Source organism: Odocoileus virginianus, chromosome 12, assembly GCF_023699985.2.
Source record: "Odocoileus virginianus isolate 20LAN1187 ecotype Illinois chromosome 12, Ovbor_1.2, whole genome shotgun sequence".
NCBI classification, from domain to species: Eukaryota; Metazoa; Chordata; class Mammalia; order Artiodactyla; family Cervidae; genus Odocoileus; species Odocoileus virginianus.
The window spans coordinates 15927947-15950921 of NC_069685.1; the positions used below are offsets into that span (position 1 = coordinate 15927947).

The window sequence follows — 22975 nt, forward strand, 5'->3', positions numbered from 1 at the left end:
CATTTCTTCCTCATCAAAGAAAATTGAAAAGAGCCCGTCTGCCTCTCTGATAATTGGTGCCTGTGGGTCCTTCATCTCTGGATCCCTTACACGTGCGTAGAGCTCAGTAAATGTTTGTGGCTTTGTAGCCCTTCAGAGTGGGAAGGCTGCCAGTCACAGAGGGGTGTTTATGAAATTCACCCTGGTTCTCCTTTGAGGAATGTCCATTCACCAAAGACTTGGCTATAATCCTGATCCACTAGATCGTCCAAATATAGGGTTTTGTGTTTGATTTTGGTCTTTCTTCTGTTGTTTTTAACTAAGTAGTCTTGTGCCTGTTTGTGCTCTAAGGCAAATAAATATAAGTGGAAAGCTTCGGGCTGGAGACATTTTCATTTTGTAAAAGGTTTCTCTAAAACGAGCTAAAGAATGAGAGCGAGGCTCATGGATTGTGAATTCCCATCACAATGGTATCTTTTCCCATTATATTTTGCCAAGAGAAATAGAAGACTGAGCTGAAAGGGGTGGGTGGGGGAGTCCTTTATTGTCAGAGCATTTTCATCCCTTTATCTACATTCAAGTGCTTCATCCTCCTTTCTCTCCAGTCAGGTTTAGGGGTGTCTTTGCAGAATGACAGAACATATCACTAAGCACTCTTGTAGGGTACCGTATAACACAGGCCTTTTTTATCCCAGCAAGCACTGTCTCCTGTCACCATTATCCTGGTATGAACAGGATGATTGTTAATGAATAGAAAATCCCGTGGAGTCGGTGTATTCACTAGTCCCTAACTATATAGCAGTTGGTTTACTTGAGGAGTTTCCCTGCTAACCTGACTTTGAATACCTCTACACTGTTCACTTACAGATGGCTTTTGACATCTCTTACTAAACATTATGACTGTAATTTCTCTTAGTGGTGTTTAAAGTGGTTTTCTTTTCAAAATATTACTCTACTTTGATGAACCATTTTGAGTGGATGTAAACCGTGAGGTTCTGTAAGGTTGGTCTGTTAAGTATTAATACTATAGCTAAAACAAATTATTCATTCCTGCTCTCGCTAACAGTCTCCCTCAGCTCATCCACTATTTCTCTTTTCCTCTGCTCCCTTCTCTTGAAAACATAACACTGTTCCTCCTAGCCCACAAAGTAAAAGCGAACACGCTGCATCAAAATTAATAAAAATAATTTCATAAAAAGAAAGAAAGCAGGAACATGATCAAGAAACAAAGTCAACGTTTTGAAAAATATGTCAGTTGTTATTGCATCTATGGTCACATTCAGACGTTTATGGCTGGAAGACCAACCGGCACAGTATCCATGCTGGGAACTCGTCCCTGCTACCCCCACACAATGGACATGCTCACGAGCATCTTTACATAGAATAGGGGAGGGAAAAAAGTCATTTTTTTCTTCTAGGTTCGCCAGCTGGTCCCTATAAATGAGACTTATAAATGACAGATTAGCAAGAGAAAATCAAACAGTTTATGAATATATGTGCCATGAGTAGCCGCAGGAGCACTTGGTGATGAGTGACTCACAGGGCAGGTTAGAACTTCATCTTATATAGCATTTTCAAAAAGCAGCAGTGCAGTGATTAAGACTCCACCCTTCCCATGCACGGGGCATGGATTCCATCCCTGGTCAGGGAACTAAGATCCCACATTCCATGCCACACAGTCCAAAAAAAAGGGGGGGAGCAAGAAATGTTTAGAGAAGTGATGAGACAAAAGGAAAGGACTTTGAGTTTCTAAGACAGCAGATTGTGGAAAGGTAGGTAAATGGGGGAACCAGAGGCAGATAAGGGCCTGTCAGTCAGGTTTGCTGTTTGTCCCATTTTGGTCTCAAAGTCACCTAGCAGCTGATGATGAGAATGTCCTCTTCCTAGCAGAAGAGAGAGAGACACCCTTACAAACGTGTGTCCTGCTTTTAAGCAAGGGTTGGGGGCGGGGAGAGCCTTTCTTTACCTACTTCCCAAGAGAAACAATCCTTTTGCCAAAGTAACATATTTCAGGATTGCACATTCTGCTACCCTTCAAAGGCATGCTTTAGCTTTGCACAAAAATTGAATTTCTTCCACTACAATATTGTAAAGTAATTAGCCTCCAACTAATAAAAATAAATGAAAAAAATTGAATTTTTAAAGTTTTTTTCTCAAATCTTTCCTTCATGGATCTAAGATCTGGGCAGACACTAATATTCCCAAGTTTTCAGAGCAATAAACTGAGACTTACATAAAATTTCCCAACTGACATTTATCAAGTACTTATTGCCAGGCACTACGTGAGGGCTTAGAATTCAAGATCAGTGTAGTTGATTCACTTTAAGAAGCTTATGTCTCACTTGTATGTGGAATCCGCATGGAATAGAAACAGAAAATAGATTGGCGATTGCCAGAGGTGGGGGGTGGGGGGGGAAATTGGGTGAGGGTGTCAGGAGGTACAAACTTCCAGTTATAAAATAATTCCTGGGGATATAATGTTCAGCTTGGTGACCATAGTTCACAACACTGCGTTGTATTTTTTAAAGTTGCTGAGAGAGTAGATCCTAAAAGTTCTCATCACAAAAATAAAAAATTTGTAACCATGTGAGGTAGTGGATATTAACTAAACTTATTGTGGTGATCATCTTGCAATATGTACGTGTATCAAATCATTGTACAACTTTAATGCAATATTCCATGCCAATTATATCTCCATAAAGTTGGAATTAAAAAAAAAAGAAGCCTGTATACTAGTAGAGTGAGACAAACATAGTAACAAATGAGTTCCACAGAGTTGGAGAAGTGTGAAAAGTTACAGTAGCGAAGGTGACTACTTGGGAGGGAGCATCACTCAGCAAAGAGGCATTTTGGCCTGAGATTTGAGGGGTGGTTAGAAGATCACCAGGGTAAGCTTGAGACCTTGGCATGGGGAAGGGGATGATTGGGGCAGACGTCATCCTCAGTAGAGGAACAGCGCGTGCTAAGTCACTGAAATAGGCGATATATTCCAAAGGCTGAAGGTAAGGCCAGAAAAGTAGGCTGGGGCCAGGCTGTCCACTACCTGTTTGCTGTAGTAAGGAGCTTATCATTCATTTAGGGGATTTTTTAAAAAAAAATCATATCTATGTTTTTTTAAGTACTCTGGTGAGAAAGTGGAGAATGGAGCACACTGGGGAAGAAACCGCAGGGAGATGGGGAGACTGGGAATGGGGCGGAAAGCATGCAGAACATACCTGCTCGTGTCCAGTCATCTCAGGAGGTCAATTCTGTGAGTTGACTTTTGACCACTCGAATTTCAATGAATTGACTCACTGCCAGTGGAAATGGAGAAAGCAGAAAGAAAAGAGGACACAGGGGAGAGGGAATGAGCTGAATTTGAGGGTTTTGTGGGATGATGGGGATTCCCAGCTGACTGCTGGAAACAGGTATGGAGCTCAGGATGCTTGGTTTCCGAATGGAAGTCCAGCGCAGGCGTCAGCAGGTTGAATTCCTTTCTTTGTGCTCGGGTGAGTCCTGGAGTTGTAGATTTTCTCTTTGAACTTTGCACCCAATCTGGTCATTGTGATGTTAATTCAATCAGTGTCAACCCAGGGTTTTCCTTACCTACCCTTTAGGGATACAAAGCAGTGTCATTGTCATCACTCAAGGCAATGTTTCTGTTTAGACTGATGCAAAAAAAAAAAATGATAAGTAGTTATTCCTACTACTTCTCAAGGTCAGATCTCTCCACCCCCAGCTTTTAAAAGTAATTTTTATGAGTTTGGGCAGGGGCAGAACAACTGAAAATCATTTTTCAAAAGCCGCTCATGGAGGAGATATTCATATATTCAACACCACTTCAACCAGCAGAACTAAAACCAGAGTAAGACTGTAAGATAGCCCAATAAAAAAATAATTTAGAAAGCTGGTGACACAGGCTGCCTTACCAAATAGGGAGCCTCCCATTTCTATGTGTTTCAAGTGGAGCTCTGAAGGATTAGGAGGGGCAAGAGTCCTGCAGTAAGTAGGTAATTACACTGGATGGCCTCACCCTTGTTTTATGATTTTAAGATTTTAATTTAGAGAATTTGATAAATATGTGATCAATTGTATGTTCTACAAATAGGACTCTTTTCTCCAGCTGGTTTTTTGGCTTATGTCAACAACAAATGCTTGTGCTTTTGTGTGTGTGTGTGTGTTTGTGTATATGTGTGTATCTCTGATGAACAATTCACAATGCATCTTATTCTGTCTCCCCTCTCATGCCAGTAGTTCATTTGCAAACAACATATGGGTCTTTGGGGCAAATTATCAGGCTGTCATCTACTTCCTATTATGAGAAGTAAACACTATATATAAGAAAGAGCCATTATTATAGATAATGTCATATTATTCCCCTTAACTAATTTTATTAATGTATGGATATTACTACTCCGGGAATTAAAACCTTGTCTCTAGATCTAAACGGAGACTTCGGAAAGAAAATTTTGGAAGATGTGTTCATGTTAATTACAGGAGCTATATTGTGGAACGTCTTTAAATAAAGTGATTCAGGAAGACAGTAAAAAACTTAGTTTCTGGCAGGACAAAATATTGAGGCTGTAGACATCTCATCCCTAACTTGATGACGTACACTAAGAATGTCCTTTTCTGCTCCTGTCAGCCCAACGCCGACTGCCTGGACGATGTGCCCATCGACTACGAGGGATCTCTGGGAGGTCCGCCCACCAACCAGATCACAGGCGCAAGTGACACGACCGTAAACGAAAGCTCAGTCACTTTGGACCCTGCTGTCCGGACTGTGGGAGCATTGCAGGTCGTCCAGGACCCAGACCCCACCCCTCAGGAGGGAGAAATCATCTTCACCACCAACAGTAAGTTCTGCCGTGCACACACCAAGCGCCCTTATGCCCAAAGGCTGTTCCCTCGTGAGAATTGGAAGGAGGCACTTGTCCTCAAGAAGGAAAAAAAAAAAAAAGAAATTAAATGACCAGAATGTTGCCCGGCTGACCCGTCACAGCCGACAGTCCTCGCGAGGCCCAGCTCACTCCCGAGGCAGCAGGGCAGACAGTAGCGCTGGCATGGGTCTCGCTCACGCACACCCGATGCCACCGCATTGCACACACCCCGTGGTACCAGAAGCAAGCTGGGCGGTGGGTCTGACCTCTGAGAGTGGAAGGCAAGGGAGAAAGGCAACTGCAGCCGATGGGTAGTGGGACTGGGGTGGGGCGCACCGCGCGTGTGTGTGTGTGTGTGTGTGCCCGAGCTAGAGCCTTCCTGAGTGTGCACGTCCGTGGCAGTCTGAGCTGGTCTGGACAGCACATAGGAGTGTTATCCTCACTCTGGCTGCAGGACTGATGCAAGTGGCACCCCTTTACACGAGCGTTCCTGCAGTAAAACCTAAACCGCTTACATGGTGACGCATTCAAATATCTTTGGAGCTTCCTCCCCATCTCCTGCATAGACTCAAACTAAATGCTGTTCTGGTGGACAGTAAGGTATGAAAATATTTAAATAGCTCTTCTGGCATATGACTGAAGCTGAAACCTCAAGTATTTCTTCTACAGTCTAATTAATACACAGGAGATAGAAGCGTCATTATAAGGAAATCATCATTCAAATTAACTTAGGTTTAAGGTTAAAAGGGTAGGTGGATACTGCAGTTTTTAAATGAGGTGTATTTTTTCCCTTAGTAGAAGTAGCCTATTCACTATAGAAAATTTGGAAATGAAGCAAAGCGGATGAAAGCATGTTGAAATATTTCCATCTAAGTTGGCCTCTTTCTTACATATTTGTGATGTTTATACACTTCAAGAGATCATTCACACTGAAATTTAAAGATAGATTTTTCTGATGAAGAAGCATAACAGTCCTCGTTGTTTGTTGAAAGCCTGAAAGATAACAAAAAAAGAAAAAATGAATCAATGCCCCCACTACCCAGAAACAAGCACTGTTAACATTTTGGTGTCTTTCCTGATAATCTTTTGATATAGTTGAGACAATAACCATAGGGGTGAGCGTTCATTATTGTAACCACAGAATTTCACAAGACCTCAACGGAAAGTTTAGTTCAGTTCAGTGCTCAGTCGAGTCCGACTCTTTACAACCCCATGGAGAGTAACTAAGAGTTACTGGGTGATGGGACTCCCCTGGTTGGTCCAGTGGCTAAGACTCTGCACGATGCAGGGGGCCTCAGTTCCATCCCTGGCCAGGGAACTAGATCCCACATGCCGCAACTAAGAGTTCCCACGCCGCAACAAAAGATTCTGTATGCTGCAACTGAAAGATCCCCGTGTCTCAACCAAGACCCGATGCACACAAATAATTTTTTTTAAAAAGAGTTACTAGGTGGTAAATATCTGCCCATGCAGGGTGTATTCATTTTGGGTAGATACGAGTTTTGACTTGACTTTTAGAGGCGTGAGGATCTCAATACTGAAGCATTAACCATTACACATTAAGAAGTCCCTAAAGATAGATTATGATCCCTTTGTTTTGAATGTCTAAAATGGTACAAAAGCAGTTTTGAATTTTTTGTAACCATACTAAATAAAAACAAGTTGGTAGGGTTGATTTTAATAAAATATTTTATTTAATCCAATGTAGCCAAACTGTTTTACATACTTTATTTTATACTAACTCTTCAAAAGCTGGTGTGTATTTTATACTTAGAGCACATCTCAGTTTAGACTAGCTCCATTTCAAGTGCTCAGAAACCATGTGTGGTCACCGGCTACATATTGGAGAACACAGATTTAGAATCCTAGTAATTTAGGGATCTAAGAACTTTAAAAGTCATTCAGTCTTAACCATGTTTTCACCATATGAAAATTGAACAGAGGAGTAAGTAAGTGACTGACTCAGATCAAACATTAAGTTCTCTTTGCAAAGTACATTACCCCATAATTTTCCATTTATTGGACATGCTCAGTTGCCATCAAGCGTATCACCATTAGTGGTCTAAGTGAAGTATAATATATTGGAAGACCTGATAAAATTTTGCTAGCAGTTCAAAAACACTTAACACATGAACTTTTCTGAGCCCATGCTGAGGCTGTGCTACAGTCAATTGTGTCTGACTCTGCGACCCCATGGACTACAGCCCACCAGGCTCCTCTGTCCTTGGAATTCTCTAGGCAGGAATACTAGAGTGGGTTACCATTTCCTCTTCCAGGGAATCTTCCCAGCCCAGGAATCAAACCCATGTCTCCTGTGTCTCCTGCATTGGCAGGCAGATTCTTTACCACTGTACCAACTGGGAATCCCTTTTGAGCCCATAAAAAGAATCAAATTAAAAACAGATCCTATTTCTTGCAGTGAAATGATTGATTGACTTTCAAGAGAAAGTGTGTCATCTGTTAGATTCCTGATTTTGAAAAGTGGCCACATACTTCATCTCAGTAAAGCCCAGATGACAAATGAAAAGGCATAGTTTATGAGTGAAAATACAACCAAAAATGAAATAGGAAATTAAAGTCTGTATCCAGATAATTCATAATCTCAAACGGTTTTGGCTAAAACGGACTCAGAGTGCTTAGGTTCATACCAGGCATTCAGTAGCTATTCACTGAATGACTCGAGGTGAAAAGTGTTTGATCTAAGCTTGAACAGGGAGCTTCTGTTCACAACAGAAGGAAAAATGCCAGGCAATTTCAAAGGAAGGTCTTGGTAGAGATGATGGGACAAGAGACGACATCTGTAGTCTGAAGACCAGTGCCATATGTCAACATGGCTAAAGATATCAGCCTCTTACTGCAGAAACTGAATTGTTCTCACAAAATACTTTTCCTAGGCCATTTCTTTTTTTAATTGAACTAGAGCTGATTTATAATGTTATAATGCTTTAGGTGTACAGCAAAGTGATTTAGTTTTATCACTATACATATTCTTTTTCAGATTCTTTTCCATAATAGGGTATTACAAGATATTGAATATAGTTCCCTGTGCTATATATTAGTTCCTTGTTGTTTATCTGTTTTATACATACTAATGTGTAATCTGTTGGGCTTCCTAGGTGGTACAGTGATAAAGAATCTTCCTGCTAACGCAAGAGACGTGGGTTCGATCCCTGGGTTGGGCAGATCCCCTGGAGGAGGAAATGGCAACCCACTCCAGTATTCTTGCCTGGAGAATTCCATGGACAGAAGGGCCTGATGGGCTACAGTCCATGGGGTTGCAGAGAGCCACACACACACACAAAATGTGTCTCTGTTAATCCCAATTTATCCTCATTTTCCCCTTTGGTAACTCTAAGTTTGTATTCTATATCTTTGAGTCTATTTCTATTTTGTAAATAAGTTCATTTGTGTCATTTGTTTATTTTTGTGTGTGTGGTTTTTTTACGTCCCACATATAGGTGGTATCATATGATATTTTAGACCATTTCTGATTAGTTTTATTTATTGGGATTTAACAGAATATTCCAAACATAATTTTTCTGATTAGATTTTTTTAAGTGGAGGATAATTGCTTTACAATGTTGTGTTGGTTTATGGTGAACAACAGTGTGAATCAGCTGTAAGTATACATATATCCTCTCCCTTGTGAGCCTGATTAGATGTTAATGATTTATACCACTAACTAAATGGCTGTAGATTCCTTAAGGGAAAATTCCCTCCTCTCTACAGATTGCACATTTGCATAGTGCCCTAAGTCGGATAATCAATAAAGGCCAAACACAGACGCATGAATAATGAGCAGAAAGATTCAAGCTTCTCATCCACGTTATTGTAACCAACTCCCTAATGCTATCAAAAAAACACAGATGTGAAAGAAGAGGATGCAGGGATGTGATATTGCTACAGACCACAAATAACCCACTGGAGGTTGGACCTGACCTTTTTTTCTCCCTTATTCTTTCCTACCTCACATCTCTAAAGAGCCAGAAAATTACTAGAAAACTACAAAAAATGGAGAAGTAAGAGTAGCTAACAGATACCTAACTCCAACTCTGTACCAGGCATCCTTTTACATTGTCTACATGGATTAGCTTACAACAACTCTATGAGGTAAATATTATTTTTAACCTCATTTTACTGATGCAGAAATAGCACCGAGAGATTAAAGTAACTGGCCCGAGGTCATAAGCTAGGGATGGGTGGAGCTGGAATTCTCAGGACCAGCTGACTCTTGAGGAGCATGCCTAGCTATGTTCGCAGGATGAGAAGGGGAGAAAATGAACATGGTGCTCACTTCATTTTTTTTTTACCCTCTTCCTCCATTTTTCTAAATCTCTGAAAGTTCAAAACTGTGTTTAGTTTCAACTTGCATTCTCATCCCTACCTCCCGTTCTTCCTTTCCTGACAATGTTGGTGTAGAGTCAGTCACATATACGTAGAAGTCATTTCAGCCCTCATTGGGGAACAGCGTAGAACAGATTGCCTTTAGAGTGAAAATGGGAAAATGTGGCAGTGAAGGATCACCTTCAGTTCCCAGGAAAGGAAAAAAAAGAAAAACATTTACAAAGGAATGGAAATCCAGACTGGTTGCTAGTCTGACATTTGAGAGAAAGACATTCTCGTATGCAGTGTTAATGTTTCTGACATTTCAGCTTTTATCACCTCACGCGGCAGCACCAAATCACAGTTTCTCTTCCACTTTGGTGCAGGGAGTCATTTGTATGCTTGCACAAATGTCACTCACCAATCTTTTTTTTAATTAATTGATTGATTCACACTTGTCTTTGGCATTGCTGGGTCTCCGTTGCTATGCGCGGGCTTCTCTTCGTGGTGGCTCCACTTGCCGGGGAGCGCGGGCTTTCGGGCACGCAGCCTTCAGTGGCTGCGGCTCCCTGGCTCTGGAGCATGGGCTCAGTAGCCGTGGCACATGGGCTTAGTTGCTCCGTGGCGTGTGGAATCTTCCTGAACTAGGGATCGAACCGGTGTCCCCTGCATTAGCAGGCAGATTCTTAACCAACGGACCATCAGGAAAGTCCCCACTCACCAGTCTTTATCTGCTTTCCTGTTTGCACCATACTCTGCCTTCTGACTCACCAAGCCCAGCCTATAGCTTCTTGGATTGGCTTCAGCAGGGGAAAAATTTCCTTAGGACCAAAGGAAAACATAGCTAAACAAATGACCTGGTGTGTTTAGAGACTCCAGATAGGAGCTAGAGAAAGACGCACAGAAAAGAAGACTCTATCACTCCTCCTCCAAAACAACCCACCCCACTCCACACTTCTCAAGAGGGTCTGAGACCTTCCCTTTGTTTTTCAACGAAGTTGCTGACACCACCATCCATTTCTTAAATCACTGTCCATTATTGAATCACTACAGGCATCTTCTAGCTGCCTCCAGATCATTACCCACTTGCCACTCCTTCCAACTTAAACTGGAAGGAATCAGCAGTCAGCCCTGGGGTGGCAGGTGGAGGGTGGAGGGGTGGAGGGAGCTGGGAGCTAGAAAGGGAGGAGATGGACCGTGTCCATTTCTCCCAGATTCACCCCTGTATGTTCTGAAAAGCAAACAACATAATGTGTTTGATCAGGAGACCTGGTCTTCAGACTTCACAGAAGGAAGCAGTCCACATGAATCCTTTATAGGCTAACAGGTTCAGACTTGACCAGCTGAATTGAAATGTGGTGTGGGTTTCCTCTGGGAAACTTCCTGCTATTTGGAGCTGGTATAATAGACCCTGCCTGGGGAGGAAAGTTCTAGGAGGAATTTTCTGCTCACCTATAGGTAACCGACAGTTACAAGAGTCCCTTTATGTCCCAAACATGGACACAAGGATTTCTTCTTTTTGTAATCTGTGGGCCTCTCCCCTTGTAAGACCCATCACTCCGGACAGATGGACCTCCACTGCTTACCCACAAGGCCTCCTGCAACGCCTGCACATCGGCCTCTGTGTGCTGAGTCCCTGACTGTCCAAGCTGAGCCCAGTCCTCTCACTCCCCACGTGGTCACCTCTGGGACCTCACACATCATCTGTCCTGACAGCCCTCTCCAGTACAGCCCTGTTCCCAGCCCCTGACCCCACACCGGCCATCAGCCTCCTCCCTCCAGACTCCAGGCAGGCCAGAGGCCTGAGTCCACAGTCTGTTTCATTTTTTAATCTTTTGACTGTGCCACAAGGCATGTAGGGTCTTAGTTCCCTGATCAGGGAACCCAGGTCCCCTACATTAGAAGCTCAGAGTCTTAACCACTGGACCACCAGGGAAGTCCCTGGAGAAGACAAGCTTTAGCTTCTCTAAGGCCTGAGTTTATTCTCTCTGAGTCCACCTACACGAAGCAGAGCTCAGAATCTCCTTCTTGTAGAGGGGTGGAGTTTCTCTTACAGGAACCCCTCAGTGGGCGTGGTCTTGGGCAGTAGCCCCTCCCCTTCTAGAGGAGTGGGATCCAGGAGTCAATGCTCACTCCTTGGACAAGCTCTTTTCCAATTTACCCACCGTACTCTCCCTCTTTCCCCTTGTTACTGTCATTAACGGGGTGATGAGGTCCAGAGTCATCGAACGGGTGTCCTTCACATCTACTCCATCCAGCAGTGGTACCGGGGGCCCAGGGGCTGGGCGAGGTGGGAAAGCCTATCTCAGAGTACCTTGTTGCCAGTAGCTCTTCAGTAGAAACTGAGGCAGGAGGAGTCCCACAAGTGCAGAAGAGTTAGTCCCTAAATATCTTTATGGGCTTCACCAGAGGGCACATTTCTAGCTGATATGGGGGACCTGGGTTCGATCCCTGGATCGGAAAGTTTTCCTGGAGGAGGGCATGGCAACCCACTCCAGTATTCTTGCCTGGAGAATCCCATGGACAGAGGAGGTGGGCTATAGTCCATGGGGTTGCAAAGAGTCAGACACGACTGAGCAACTAACACACACACACACGTGCACACACACAGAGGAACTGAACTACAGTTCCTTTGCAGAGGAATGAGCGATAAGTCAACCTTTTCATAAAAATATATATATATATATATATATATATACATACATATATATATATATATATATGCTGACACTCTTCAAAATATACTCATGATACAAAAAGTAATTGTTACAGCAAAGCTGAAACTACAGCCCAGCAAAAAGTCATTTTCAGCCAAACGTATTTAACAGCTATCACGGTAAGCACTGAGAGCTCTGCAGGAACACAGATGATACACTAATTATGGAAAGAACTCCCAAAGAATTCATTCAGAGACTACTTGTGCTTCGTCATTTCTGGAAGGATCCGCTTTCTCTTCTTTGAGGAACTCAGTAGGAACCTCTCTAGGGAGTCTTCATTCCTAAAAACACATTCTCTTAAAATGAGGCCAGAAAAGACGTTCATTCTTAACTTTTTTTAAGTTTTATGTTTATTATTTTGGGAGCCATAGCGGAAGCATCCAGAATATCTACATTCAAAAGCTGTAAATGCCCCTAGACTTGCTCCAACCATAAACTGAATACAAACATAAGAGAGAGTGAGGTTTTTTTTTCTTTTTAGGTCACAGCATGAGAGATCTTAGTTCCCCATGTGCATGCTAAGTCATTTGAGTCATGTCCAACTCTTTGCAACCCTATGGAATATAGACCGCCAGGCTCATCTGTCCAAGGGATTCTCCAGGCAAGAATACTGGAGTGGGTTGCCATGCCCTCCTTTAGGGGATCTTCTCGCCCCAGGGATCAAACCCATGTCTCCTGCTTTGGTAGATGGTTCTTTACCACTAGCACCACCTTAGTTCCCCAAGCAGGGGTCAGACCCATGCCCCCCTGCAGTGAAAATGCAGTCTTGACCACCAGACCACCAGGGAGAACTCTATTCCATGCTCCGTAATGGCCTATATGAGAAAAGAACCTGAAAAAGAGTAGATATGTGTATAACCAATTAACTTTGCTATACACCTGAAACTAGCCCAACATTGTTAATCAGCTATCCTCCAATAAAACTTTAGAGAGAGAGTATTCATGACTTTTCCAGAGAACTCAATTTTGAACCTCTGGGTCAAGGCAACTGAGAGCAAAAGGGAGGCTTGGCATGTACATTCCTTTTCTGTTCCAAATGGGCAACTACATTTCGCTACATTTGCAAAGCTGCAATCTCCAGGTTTTAATGTGACTGCAAAATACACTGGTGCATCCAGAAATAAACACCTCTAAAGAAAGCATTCCAGCGTTGATTAGAAAGGACAAGAGTGAATAGCCTCCTCTGCTTTTTTCACTTGCATCAAGGCCTAAACTGTCAAAGTAGCTCCCCTTGACTGTGGATAAATATGCCGACTGGAATGAGCAACAAGAATGATGTCCCTTGGTACCCATAAGATTCCCATTAGCCCTGGAAGGATGACTGCTTTGATTTGTGAGCCTCTTGCATTGTGGCAGACAACAGAATCAGCCAACCGGGTAAGATTTTAGACCTCACTATTCTCTACCCTTCAGGAAATACTTCAGCCACGGTGAATTACTTCTATACAAAATGAAGCATTTGCAGACAGTGATACTGCCCTCCCCACTCATCTCGATAGCTCAGATTGTGCCAGGTCCATGGAGTCTCATCCCCGCCTTGTTTCTGAACCGTCCAGCTCACCAGCTCAATCAAGGCTTCCAGAGAGGAGCGACTGTTCTGGAGAGCAGAGATCTTTGTGATACACACGCGCTTTCATCAAGTTTCCCAAATGACAACCAGACAATCCACAAGCCACTAGATTTTTTTTTTTTTTTTAATGATAACATTCCTCCTCGATTGAAAGCATTTGCCAACCTAAGAAAGCCCACTTGGGGCCAGACTCCCAGGACTTTTCTATCCTGTGTCTGGTGCCTTGGCCACAAGTGTGTGGAGGATCTGGAGATGTCCCAGCTGCCTGTGAGAAAGTTCATCAGTTGAGACCACAGATACATTGCTGCTGGGAGCACTCAGCCTGGGCATGATACATGCCATTGACTTGGGAGACACTGCCCTCTTAAAATGAAATGGCCCAGCAAGCAGGCGAAATCCTTCCATTGCTTGGAGTATATTCAGATATTCTGAATTACTGATAGCACCATATCCTGGCAGTGCAGACGGTGAAGAATCTGCCTGCAATGCAGGAGACCCAGGTTCGATCCCTGGGTTGGGAAGGTCACCTGGAGGAGGGCGTGGCAAACCCACTCCAGTGCTCTTGCCTGGAGAATCCCATGGACAGAGGATCCTCGAGGGCTGTAGGCCATGGGTTCACACAGAGTTGGACACGACTGAAGCAGCTAATCTGCAGCACCATCTCCAGTTTGATTAATTCCTCCTAATGCTGTCTCGCTTTCGGTAAGCACTCCAAAAGTGAGCTAGGAAAAGGCTGTTGAGCAGACCCGAATTCTACCGGATATTGACACTCTGAGCATGGATTGCAGCAGAGATGTGGCATCCAGTGGCAAGAAACATAATTGGCAGGTCAAGCCCCTTTTCAGTGGTGAAACAGCATCAAGTGTAAATAAGATAATGTTTCTCTTTGCTTTTCGATTCTAAAGCACGTGGCAGAGCGGGGAAGTTCCACCATTCAGAGATTAAGAAGGCAGGGAAGAGCTGAAAATGTCCTTTGGCTGACATAAGAACTGGCTCTAAAAATTCAGAGTCAGGGTTCTGCAACTGAAAATATTTTGGAAATGAAATTCAGTGGTTCAGGAGAAAAAAAAAACTGAAACTATCAGAACATCACGGGAGCTGCTTGAAATCAGATGGTATAATGGAAACAACACTAGTCAGAAACAAACAAGTGGGGCCTTAGGTGTGATTTGGCTCCAGTTAGCCATGTGACCTTGTGTGAGTCACCTGTGCTTCCTCTTTCATTTCCTCTGTTGTCGAATGGAGCACTTTTACCAGCAGTTGATTCCTAAGACCAGTCCCGTAATTCTGCGATTAACGTTAGACTCCCTCTCTTGGTGTCCCTCCAAGTTTTGCCAGGAGAGGCTCAATCAAGACCTTGCATCATCACTTAGAAGCCCTTCCTGATTCCTCTCTTCTCCCAGTACCACTAAGTCATCCTAGCAAGGAGCTGTGTGCTCAGCACTGGCCCCACTGCAGCATCCTCTGAAACTTCAGAGGGTCACTATGAGCTGGCAGCATCTGCCCAGACTTTTATAGATCCCATTTTATGTATATCGTCCTGTAAAATGGATGGGAGACAAGACAGACAAGTGTCAGGGACTGGAAGAGCAACATGACTCTAACCTGGATTCCCGCTAGGGTCCCATGGCACCGTAAACCCTGTATTGAGACCATCACAGCCCTCTGCTCACGAAAGGCCCTCAAGAAACACTTAACCTGGGCCGCTGAGATGCTGGCTGTGCCCAGACTCAGGCAATATTCATTTTCTTTGTTTTTAAAGACAGCTATTAACTATTACCTTTCATTGAGCACAAGCTCTGTGTCCTCTACATACAATGTCTTATTTGACCATCATAACAATCTTAGGAGATTGTCATCCCCATTTTATAGATTCCAAAGTCATATGCCTAGATCAATTGTTTTTCAAATTGTGGGTCATTAAGTCAATCTAGTAAGTCTGGACCAGTATTATATATTATTATATATATATATTATTATTATATATATATATATATGGTCTTCCCTGCTGGCTCAGACAGTAAAGAATCTGCCTGCAATGCAGGAGACTTGGGTTCCGTCCCTGGGTCAGGAAAATCCCTACAGAAGGGAATGGCTTTCCACTCCAGTATTCTTGCCTGGAGAATGCCATGGACAGAGGAACCTGGCAGGCTACAGTTCATGAGGTCACAAAGAGTTGGACATGACTGAGCAATTAACACACACGTCCAACTCTTGTGTGTGTGTATATATATATATATATATATATATATATATACACACACACAGTCTTTAGTGTTGATTTTAACAATAACAGCTATTGGGATGCCATCAGCAAGTGTATGGCATGTAATGTAAACCAAAAGAGTATACAGAGCAACTGTCTTATTTCTGTTTTAACAGTAATTAAATTAATTAATAGTAATGCTAGACAGTGGGTAAGCAATATTTAGAAAAAAAATCATTGTATTTTTTCAATAGATAGTGGTTTCAGTGTTTGTCTGTTTATGTATTCATATGTATGCAAATACACAGTTTGATATTTACTCCCAAATCTACACATGGAATTTTTTTTGCATGTTTATAGTGTTTTCTTTTTTTACAGTAAATACCACATATGTTGTCTCATTTTCTGTTCTCAGGGAATTCATTTAAAAAAAAAAAAAAGACATCATTTGGAATGGATATTATCTCCACTCTACAAATGAGGATATTAAGGCAAAACTATCCCATTCAGGGGCTTCCCTGATAGCTCAGTTGGTAAAGAATCCACCTGTAATACAGGAGACCCCGGTTCAATTCCTGGGTCGGGAAGATCTGCTGGAGAAGGGATAGGCTACCCACTCCAGTATTCTTGGGCTCAGCTGGTAAAGAATCCGCCTGCAGTGCAGGAGACCTGGGTTGGATCCCTGGGTTGGGAAGATCCCCTGGAGAAGGGAAAGGTTACCCACTCCAGTGTTCTGGGCTGGCGAACTCCATGGACAGTCCATGGAGTAGCAACGAGTCATTGTTGCTCTGAAATTAAGGAAGAAAACCTCTCTCACTGGACTCCATTTCCAGGGTAGTCTCTACTATGTGTGAATCCATTCGTGTATCTGTCCCTTAATTTTAAAGGAAATTAGTAATCATCTAAGAATAGCTCCAGTCCATCTAAATATTTTATAACTTAACTGTTTTACATGTCACTAAAATATTTAAGCTCCAGATGATTTATTAAGGATTTAGTTGAACTGTTTAACAAGTTGAATACTAAAAAGTGAATTTCTCTCTTTCTTTGTGCCTCTGAAACTATGATGCAGAAAAGTGTTAATAATTCATGTCCATCATCCTTAAAGCTGCAGGAATAAGAAATCTTAATATCATCTTTCAGGGGTTTGAGGCTTGCTCTCTTCTGGCAGAAAGGTAAACCTTTTGTAAAATATATTTATTTATTTTACTGCAGTCGGTCTTAGTTGTAGCCTGTGGGATCTAGTTCCCTGATCAGGAATCAAACCAGGATCCCCTGCATTGGAAGCTTGGAGTCCTTAGCCCCTGGACCACCAAGGGAGTCCAAGAAATAACCTTAAATTCAATGATGGATCATTCTTCCTACCACCTCAAAGCGTGCTTCACCCATAATATCTTCTTCTGTCTTCCTAGCATTCCTGCCCAGTAGAAACAAACAGCAACATCTATCCCAGAAAGAAAAACAGAAGTAGAGGGCTAAATCAAGTTCTGGCCCCAGCCTACTTATCTTTCCAATATTCCACCACGTGGTTAAGGTGTTTCCCTATAAAGAAATACCAGAAAAGCTCACTTGTTCCAAGTTAATAGTACAGAGTTCGAAACTAAATCAAAGCAGGCCCACATGAGAATGATTTTTATTTATTTTTTTACAGGCTTTTTGATGTGGACCATTTTTTAAAGTCTTTATTGAATTTTTACAATATGGTTTCCATTTTTTTATGGTTTGGTTTTTTGGCCAAGAGACCTGTGGGATCTTTGCTCCTTGATCAAGGATAGAACCCACACCCTCTCATTGGAAGGTTAAGTGTTAACTACTAGATTGCCTGGGAAGTCCCGAGAATGATTTTTTTATAAGATTTTTAATATAATTTGTATTTATTCATTTATAGCTGTGTTGGGCCTTCGTTACTTTGCAGGCTTTTTCTCCAGTTGTGGCTCGCAGGAGCTGCCCTCTGGTTGTGATGTGCAGACTCCTCATTGCAGGGTCTTCTCCTGTTGCAGAGCATCGGCTCTTGCATGCAGGCCTCAGAAGTTGTGGCAGATATGCTCAGTAGCTGCAGCTCCCAGGCTCCAGGACACAGGCTCAGGAGCTGTGGGACACGGGCTGAGCTGCTCCATGGCTTGTGGGATCTTCAGAGAGCCGGAATCAAACTCGAGTCTCCTGCATTGGCAGATGGACTCTTTACCGCTGAGCCACCAAGGAAGCCCCAGAGAATGAGTTTTAAATCAAGGCATCAGGACTGGTCTTCTTTGTAAATGAATCATCTAGAATCAGCTCAAGATTTCTGGCTGTACATGGCAGATTGAGCCCACAGGTTTATCTCTGCTACCTCACAAAGTCCCACCAAAGCATTCGTGAAAGGTATAAACCTACATTGACTGTAAGAGCAGAGTAAAGATTACAACAAATTTTGGAAGACAAATGAGTGGAAACACTTAGTGAAGTGGGGAAGGTTGACTTCTTAGTGTCTTCTAAGGAAGAAGCCAGTGAGAAGCTAGGAGTTTTGCAGCTAGCTCAGGGTATAGGGCACCAGATACCCAGGAGGACTGTGGTATGCAGTGATGCTCAAAAGAAAATTAGGTGAAATGCTGTGTAAAGAGCATTTATGTCTCCAAGATTGTGTCCCCCATTCTGAGCTGCCTGGTCGTTGCCTCGGACTCACTGAAGTCCCTTCCCTAGTCGGCATGTCCCACCCACACACACTTAATCGTAGTGCCTCATGGCAAATATGAATGGAGGGCAAGGGCGGCTTGAGAACTGCAAAAAAGTCATGAAATCTAAGAGAGAGAGAGAGATGTAACAAGTGAAAATAAACTCTAAGGAAACCAAGATAATTCATGTCACAGAATTCTATAAACTATTATTTGTATCCTTAGAGATATGGGATAATATGAGATAATATCACATTTATGGAAAAGAAGCAGATGATAGGAATTTTTTTTGAAATGAGAAGGAGATCTTGAAAATTAAAAAATAATTTTAAAACATATATATCAGAGTGAAAATTCTCATAGAATAATTGAAAGATGAAATAACATTTATCTTGTTAAACTGTGTTCTTGATATGAAATAAAAATTGGAAGAAAGTTAATTTGATTTAAAAATTAAGTGTAAAACTAAGGATTAACAAAAAGGGTCAATTGACATGCCATTGAAGAATTCATCCACTTTTTCAACACATGTTTTGTATTAGCATTCCTACCTTATGATGTCTTTTTACTACAGTGAAGAATTATGGCTTCGCCTGGCCTCCTTGGCTTCAGAAATATGTTTGGTACCCGATTTTTAAGAGCATTTCCTTTTAGCGTGCTACATGCGTGTTATCTTTTCAATATTCAAGTGTATAGGTTTAGCTTACAAATTAGTGACTTCAGTTTTTACAGTGAAATTATTCTGCAGCATTCACGCCAATGAAGTTCGGATTATCTCTATTCTCATGCTGCTGCCTTCCATAGTCAAATAATCACCAACCCATGTTCATTCTGCCTTTTAGGTCTCTGTACGTGACCCATTTCCTTCCTCATGGCTTTAATTTGAGACCTTAGCATCTCTGACCTTGGTTTTTGCCATGGCTGTCATTTCACTCTCCCTGTTTCTCGTCTTACCGTCCTCCAAGTCTGTCTTCATTCCTGCACTGCCTAAATAATCATCTATAGAAATCTTGTTGCTGTTTTGTTCAAGACATGTTTATCCCCTCTGGGTTAAGATCTCAAGCTGGCTCATCTAAACAAACCATTAAACATTTCGTTTCTTCATATCTCTCCATGATTTTTTTTTGCCACTCCCAGCTGGTGAGTTTATAGGGAAGCATTTGTAAGCCACTAGTGGTTCCAGGGGGAGAAGGCAGTGGCGCCCCACTCCAGTACTCTTGCCTGGAAGATCCCATGGACAGAGGAGCCTGGTAGGCTGCAGTCCATGGGGTCGCGAATAGTCGGACAGAACTGAGCGACTTCACTTTCATGCATTGGAGAAGGAAATGGCAACCCACTCCAGTGTTCTTGCCTGGAGCAGCCCTGGACGGGGGAGCCTGGTGGGCTGCCGTCTATGGGGTTGCACAGAGTCGGACACGACTGAAGTGACTCAGCAGCAGCAGCAGCAGTGGTTCCAGACTCGCTGCCCCGACTCTTCTCCCTTTAGGTGCCAAGTCTTGCATATCCTTCAGGCACGTCTAATCTGCAGTATTCTCTGAGATGCGTTCTCTGTTACTCTGAGAGGAATCTAATTATCCTTCTAGAATATCTCCTTTCAACCAATGACCTCTGTTATTATTCCTTGAGGAATCATCTGTTGCCCCACTGAACTTGCAGGTACTTAAAGGGCTTGGACTCTGGCTTTACACCACCACATTCTGAGACCCAGCACAAGTTATGGCTATGATTAGATTCAATAACAGGCTTCCCCTGTGGCTCAGTGGTGAAGAATCTGCTTGCAATGCAGGAGTCGCAGGAGACGTGGGTTCAATCCCTGGGTCAGGAAGATCCCCTGGAGGAGGGCATGGCAATCCACTCCAGGATTCTTGCCAGGAAAATCCCATAGACAGAGGAGCCTGGTGGGCTACAGTCCATGGGGTTGCAAAAAGTTGGACATGACTGAAGGCACTGAGCACACACACAGATTCAATAACATTAGTAGAATAAATGAATGAATATGTTGAGTGTTAAAGGAAAGCAACAATAGCAGTAGTTTGAACTGGAAGAGTCTATGTTGCAACGTATATTGGTGTTTGAAAAGAATAGGTATATAGTCTTCCAAGGACATTCAAAACTGGACCAAGACACCAGCAGATGAGCCTGCCCATAGCCTGTTCCTCTAGGATGGCACCGGGACTCTAGACCCCTGTGACAGGAGCACAGATGCTAAACTGGTCCCCCATCACAAGGAAGGAAGGAGATTAATGCCTTGTAGAAATGGGTTAATGACTTATTATTAATCATTATTGATATGGGACTACACAGCAGAAATGAGGGACTGAAAGCAGTGGAGAGAGACAAAGTGGCAGAAAAAGGAGCAAAAGAAAATGCGACTCTCCTGCCTGACTGCCTCCCTTTCTGCAAATGCCCTGGGAATGTCATTCAGACCAAGAGCCCAGGAGCCAATGCAGCTCAAATGCTCTTCATCTTTTGTTTTGCACCATCAACACTCCTCTTCTTACTTCATATTAACCCATGATGAATGACTGCAAGGAGATTAAACCAGTCAATCCTAAAGGAAATCAACCCTGAATATTCTTTGGAAGGATTGGTGCTGAAACTGAAGCTCCAGTACTTTGGCCACCTGATGTGAAGAGCCAACTCATTGGAAAAAACTCTGATGCTGGGAAAGACTGAGGGCAGGAGGAGAAGTGGGCAACAGAGGAAGAGATGATTAGACAGCATCATCAAATCAACGGACATGAGTTTGAGCAAACTCCAGGAGATAGTGAAGGACAGGAGAGCCTGGCATGCTGCAGTCCATGGGATCACAAAGAGTTGGATACAACTTAGCGACTGAACAACAACAATGATGAGTGAAGATGACCCTACCCAGAGTAATAGAGACTTGGAGAAACCAGTTGTCTTTGGCATTGGGCAGTTCTGGGCCCAAATTCTGGCTGGCTTCTGACTAAATAGCTATGGTCAACAAATAACCTCCCCAGGCCTCAATTTCCTCATCTTTAAAATTGACCAGGGAATTTCCTAGCAGTCCAGCGGTTGAGACTCCACCTCTCAGTGCAGGGGGTGCAGGTTTGATCCCTGGTCAGGGAACTAAGATCCCACCTGCTACAATGGCTCGGCCAAGAAAAAAATGTCCAAATAAAAATCCACCCTGCAAGGATGTTGTGAGCATGAAATGAATCAGCGTATAGACAGCTGCTGACTCAGTGCCCGGCACTCAATCAGTCATAAACATTACCTCTGTCCCCCATCCTCCACACCACCTCTCCATGAGGACACACACTGCACAGACACATCACAGGTACCTATTAACACAATAGAAATGTCTTGAGACAAATATCTGTAAACCACCTTTCTCAGATAGATTCCAAGGCCCAATAGCTCTAGGCCTTATTTGCCTGTGAAGATGAAAATAACATCACCTTGTTCTTCTTCAGTTAACAGAATTACTTTACTTCCTGAGCCAGAACTGCATGCTCTCTTTTAGTTATTTATCTTTTCCATTAGTTGATCACTTGAGGATTCCTGAGGTATAAGCAGCAATCTTTATTACCATGATCTCATATAAAATAATGACTGTCCTTATAATACCGTTTACAGAGAAACCTCTCAGGTTATCAGCAACATCACTAGGCAGCCCATCTATCAATCAACAACCCATTAGTGTCAGTTCCTAGAAAGTCATAATTATGTCTTTCTCTGCATGACTCTGTGTTTGGTTATATTCAACAGACAGCAGCCCTCCCACTAATCTTAGAGAGTGTTTTGAACATACAGACTGACAGAGGAATGATCTGTAGATAAACCAGTAATTTTATTTTTTAAAATTACACTGGTTTACTTTATTTTCTTAAGTCACATATTTCATAGAACAGATCTAAATCATTCAGATGCCTTAAATAAAAGATAAACTAGTAATTTTAGATTTGCCAAGTCTTGATGTTCTTTTGGGGCTTCCCAGGTGGCACTGGTGGTAAAGAATCCACTTGCCAATGCAGGAGATGCAAGAGACACAGGTTCCATCTCTGGGTCGGGAAGATCCTTTGGAGGAGGAAATGGCAGCCCGCTCCAGTATTCTTGCTGGAAAATTCCATGGGCAGAGGAGCCTGGTGGGCTACAGTCCATGGGGCCACAGAAAGTCAGACACAACTCAGCACACAGACATACACAATGTCCTTTTTGCATTCATACATGAAATCTCAGGGAATGTCTCAGAGGAAAAATTTTGGAAGTACCCGTTGATATAAGCCTCCAAGTTGTCGGCACTTGGGCCCCACACCGTCCCCGAGAAGGTCCAGTAGGAGATCTGTTAAAATGTAGAGTATCTTGAACTCATTGGCTTCATCAGGGGTGGTCCTTACTGCATTTCCTCCCTTTGGGGAAAAAAATTGCTGGGAAACTTCTGAAGAAAAGAAAATATATTGTGGTTAAGTGACTGAGCCAAACTCTTTTCCCCAACTCTATCCAAAACACAGCTGGTGATCCGTGAGGTGTGGATAAGTTAGAGTGCTAGGTTGGTGGGGAACTGTCCTTCCTTCTTACTCCAGAGGTTTCCGGCAGAGCACACGCCGGGGCACCAGGGTGAGAATCAAGCCAGGTTCAATGCGCACAGACATATACACACATGTATACACATGCGCTCACACAGGCATGCATGCATGCACACT

General features: G+C 42.9%; 1 protein-coding gene across 1 annotated transcript in view; it reads left to right on the forward strand.

Annotated features, from left to right (window-relative positions):
• The window catches only part of RNF150 (ring finger protein 150), a 265783-nt gene that overhangs the window by 210105 nt on the left and 32703 nt on the right, over positions 1-22975 (forward strand). The window contains exon 6 of the mRNA XM_070474825.1: positions 4604-4814. Coding sequence (XP_070330926.1) covers positions 4604-4814 — 211 coding nt within the window. The remainder of the gene's footprint in view (positions 1-4603; positions 4815-22975) is intronic.